Source organism: Nematolebias whitei, chromosome 5 (genome assembly GCF_014905685.2).
Source record: "Nematolebias whitei isolate Nwh7 chromosome 5, NemWhi1, whole genome shotgun sequence".
Lineage (NCBI taxonomy): Eukaryota > Metazoa > Chordata > Actinopteri > Cyprinodontiformes > Rivulidae > Nematolebias > Nematolebias whitei.
The window spans coordinates 34180669-34185574 of NC_056502.1; the positions used below are offsets into that span (position 1 = coordinate 34180669).

General features: G+C 44.8%; 1 protein-coding gene across 1 annotated transcript in view; it reads left to right on the plus strand.

The window, feature by feature from the left end:
* The first annotated feature begins 243 nt into the window (after nucleotides 1-243).
* The window catches only part of LOC119410214 (basic helix-loop-helix transcription factor scleraxis), a 19343-nt gene continuing 14680 nt past the window's right edge, over nucleotides 244-4906 (plus strand). Inside the window, exons 1-2 of the mRNA XM_037677125.1 lie at nucleotides 244-1130; nucleotides 1257-1473. Of these exons, the coding sequence (XP_037533053.1) occupies nucleotides 748-1130; nucleotides 1257-1473 (600 nt within the window). The 5' untranslated portion in view covers nucleotides 244-747. The remainder of the gene's footprint in view (nucleotides 1131-1256; nucleotides 1474-4906) is intronic.

Genomic DNA, 4906 nt, shown 5'->3' on the forward strand with positions numbered 1-4906 from the left:
AGAGCTCAGAGGGTGATGCAAGTACTGTTTAGGGGGTGGATTTCCCCTGGACCACAGCGGCACGCAGCCAAAACAAACTCCGGCCGATGGTTTGCATCTGGCCTCCAGTCTCTCTGGCCTGATTTTAGACAGCAGCCCTGGGACTCTTACCGCTCAGAGGAGGAGGGGCGCATCGGTCCTTCAACCCTCCCACTGAATATAAGACCAGAGGCGGACTTAAACACTCAGACCGCACGCACACGTGGAGCCAAGAGGCAGAGGAAAAGAAGGACAAGGGAGGAGACCAACAGAACTCAAAAGAGCATGAAGCTACCGGCAATGAGCTGCTTTTCTTAGTTCAGCCTGGAGTGAAACAGCAACAATAAAAACAAGTGACGACGTTCAGGGAAGCAACAAATCAATGCTCATATCTTGACTTTAATGTGCCACTCTACAATTGGTTCGTTTCCTCAAGGAGAAGTGAATAATTAGCAGATCTTGGGGATGTTTGAGTAAAGCTCATCTGAGAACATCAAGAACCTGGAACTGGCAACCACCTGTGACTGCAGATCTGAAGTCTTGACTTTAACATCAGCTCACTGATGCTTTAGTCTTAGTGAGCAAGATCCACGAGGAAAACATTTGGTTCTCTTGGTAAACACCCCGAGTGGACATCCAGAGTTGGGAGTTGCTACCAAACATCGTCAGCAGAATCCCAACAACGGGCAGAGTTTTCCAAAGGAGCGAACAGTAGCTGTCACACCAAAGATGACCTTTGCCATGCTACGCACGGTGCCTCCCGCAGGACGCTTCTTGTATGGCGACATCGCCCTCCTTTCAGAAGATGAGGATGAGAACGGCAGCGAAGGGTCGGGCTCTGAAGAGCACACCACCAACTCTGCATCCTTCCGTCTGTCCTCGTCATCCCAGTCTGCCTTCCACATCAAGATGAACAGGAAGAGGAAGATGTGTGGGAGTGGAGGGGTGGACATAGCCAGCATGGGGGCAAGGCTGGGCCCCCCGGGGTCGTCGCCCCCTGGAGAAGTTCGGCAGAGGACCGCAGCTAACGCACGGGAGAGAGATCGCACCAACTCGGTCAACACTGCATTCACAGCTCTGCGGACGCTCATCCCCACCGAGCCTGCAGACAGGTACACGTGTCGTTTAGTCTCGTGCGTCACAGTTCACTTTGTCTTCTCTAAAGATGTCAAAGAAAACATGTTCCACCACAGGTTTACCAACAACCGTGTCCAACACCTGTCTTTTTATGATTGCAGGAAGCTGTCGAAGATCGAGACGCTACGCTTGGCCAGCAGCTACATCAGTCATCTGGGGAATGTGTTGCTTCTGGGCGAAGGGCTTCACGACGGACAGCCGTGCCACGCTCCCTCGCCGCCGTTCTTCCACGTCAGCTCCTCCCCCAGTCGAGGATCCGACCAATCGTCTCAGCCCAAACACATCTGTACCTTCTGCCTCAGCAACCAGAGGAAAATGGTGAGCTGAAAACCTCCACATAAGAAAAAAAAGACAAATCAAAATGATCTTTTATAGAAACCGTTCTGTTTAGAGTTAATAAAACAGAAAGAACAGGTTGATCCCAGATCACAGGTGGTGATTTGGGTAAGTTTAATGGTAAAGTCTAATCTGAGATTAGTGACTGTGCATAAAACCCCCGCTGGCCCTGTGGGACGGTGAAAGTGTGACCTGTTTTGAAGACACTTTAGGGGGGAAGCATGATGTAATATTCTTCTGTTGGGTTTGGTTTTACTTGAGCAGCTGGCTTCAAAGCTTAACGTGGTTTCTAAAAACTGCTCTTCACTACAGTCCATATGCAATTATTACTTTCTGTCAGAGAAGCTAAAATAAGGCGACCAGGGGATTGTTGTGTCACGTCTTTTTCACATAATTTAACGTTTAAGGTTTTTTTTTTGACCGAAGTAGATTTAAAACCTATAGAGCAAATCAAATTAATCTGAAACTGTTTCATTTTTAAAGGTGGACTGACAAAACTGCTCAACAATCATAACACAGGTCAATGACCCTCAGGAGGGAGGGAAGGGAGTGTGACTTGCATGTGAGTTTAGCTTGCATTCTGAAGCAACATTAAAAAACTTGGCATTTTTCAATTTTATTTGAGAAAGCAAGAAAAACGTCTTCTAAAAAACAAGCAGCAAAGCACGAAGCTTCACCAATATTAAACAATTTTTTTTATCCTTCCAACACATTTTTTTTATTTTTGTACACTTGACCCTTCTTTCTGTGCTGATTTACACCCTAACCTGGACAAACTAACGGTGAACTCCACTAAATGTGAGTTTCGGCTCTGATTCGGCTGATTCGACGCAGGAAATTGAAATAATCAGGAACAGTCTCGCATAAGAAAGCCATCTGCCCGATGAGAAGTAGCAGGGGATGACGAATGGCCGTCAGCTGAGTGAAACCAAGTGTTTGTGGGCCTGGAGTGAGTTTTGACAAACAGCACAGAGAGGGACAGAGGCCTGACGTCCACTCAGCCGTCCTCTGCAGGCGGAGCTGCTGCCCATTTAGCAGGATTTATGGGTGAGGAGCTGACATCTGGCAGACTCCCCCGTTACCCCAGCAGTGTGTGAAAGCTAATACCCTCCTCAGTGTCTAAACCCTGAAACCCTTCAGCTGAGTCTCAACAGTGTGATCCCCCCCACTCAGCCTGCACCCCCTCTGAACTTGAGCAAGTGAAAGTCTAGACGTCCTCAGTGTCCGACCGGTCTGAAAACCATCTCATTCTCACTCCTCCTGTTCTTTCTGCTTCTGTCTGTCCTCTCTGACTCCCTCAGTTTGATCCTCACCCACATCACCCCCTTGGGTTTTATCCTTCCCCCACATGGATGAGCCCCCAGCAGGTCGGAGCTGTCAGTAGGAAATGTGTAACACTATCTACAGCTGTCGGTCCAGCACGGCCAACACATGACTAAGCTGTAAATGCATGCTGCGAAGAAAACGGTTCTGAATCGTTCTCATGTCGGAGCACTCGAACAAAAACACTCGGACAAAGTTCTGCGTGACAAGCTGTCCATCACAGAGCACTGTCTCCTGTTTCATAAAACGTCTCGCCGTTCTGCTGTGTGAAGGGTTCCTCGGTTATCCCTGCAGTTTCTCATGAAACTAAAAACTACTGAGAAGGCGTGAAATGAGTTACTCCAGAAACACAAAGAGCTGTAAATCATCTGTAAATAAAATGGTGCAGATGTATAATTAAAACTTCAATGTTTCAATAAAATTTATGATGGAAACTTGAAAAGTGCCTATGACCTAAAATCCTATCACATTTGTACAACTCCATAAAGATCTGTGTTTTGATGTACAGATTGTATAGTAAAAGTACAGAGAATTAATATTATAACAAGTTAAAGCTGCTGCAATCATTAAAGTTAAAGCTCCAAATTAAAGCTCACAGTGTCACCATGGCAACCACTCACATGTCTGTCACTCCCTAACAGCACTCTTAAGGGAAGCACACAAAAACACTACCAGATGACATACTACACACCTGCCAACAAACTGCTATACAGCAATCTATGGCGAGGGTCTGGACAAGCATAGAACATGTATAACATTTGACCTTTATTTGTGATCTCGACCTTGAAGCTGGATTGATAAGAAGTGCATGCAACACACCTACTGATGCATGATGATGCATATGTGCATGAAGTTTTTTTTTATTATCTTGAGCAGATCAGAAGTTATGAACAGGACTAGAAAGTCAACACGCGTACGTACGAACAGAGGGAGACGATACTGTAAATCGTCCCGCCTTTGCTGGGCGTATAAAAACCAAACAAACAGTTCCTGTAAAGTTACTGTCCCTGTTTTAAAATAATATTTTAAGATAAAACTGCAATCTGTCCTCTCTGTGTTCTGAGGGGGTTTGATTAAAACCACAACTCCTGAAGCAGTGATCCAGTGAAAGAAGACACAAATCCTGTGTTTTGATGGACAGTTAAAGTTTTGCCATCACAACAAAATCAGAGTCAGAGTCAGAGTTTCTTTATTGTCATTCGCACCTCATGTGGTACATGTGGTGGAGCGAAATTATGTACACAGGGTCCCAGTTACATCCAACAATAAAATGTATAAGAAAAACAGTAATAACATCTAAGATATGAACTAAGAAAAACATCAACTAAATATACACTAAGCACTCATAACATAAAAACATTGAACATCAGCACAAACATGAACATGAGTCTGTGAGCAGATGTGCACGCATGAACACATCAACATTGAAACAGATCAGCAGCAACATGAAACAGATCAGCAGCAACATGATATGGTTTTTCACAGTGATTATTCTAGTTAGAGATTCATGAGTCTAACAGCCTCAGGGTAGAAGCTGTTCCTCAGTCTAGTGGTTCTACACTTAATGCTCCTTAACCTCCTTCCTGAGGGGAGTGGGGCAAAAAGTGTGTGTGCTGGGTGGGTGGGGTCCTTCATGATGCAGGTGGCCCTCTTCCTGCATCTGGAGGTGTAGATGTCTGTGATGGTGGGGAGACTGATTCCAACAGATTTCTGTGCAGCCTTCACCACTCTCTGCAAAGCTTTTCTTTCTGCAGCTGTGCAGATAATGGATGCAAACATTTGGAAAGTTTAGACAACTCAGGCATTAGTGTTTTACACCATCAACAAAACCACCCAAAAAACCTCCCCAAATCATAAAACCTAACATACAATAGTGTAAAAATGTTAAAGCAAGTACAAAGTAAAATGTCAGTTCAGTCAGGTCCAACTTTCTGTAACCGATTCCAGTAGTCCCTCGTTTATCGCTGGGGATCCGTACCCTGAAGACCCGCGATAAGTGAAAAACCGCGAAGTAGGAATAGTAGTACAAGTATTAAGTAGTAGTTTCCATATATATATATATATATCTATATATATATATATATATATATCT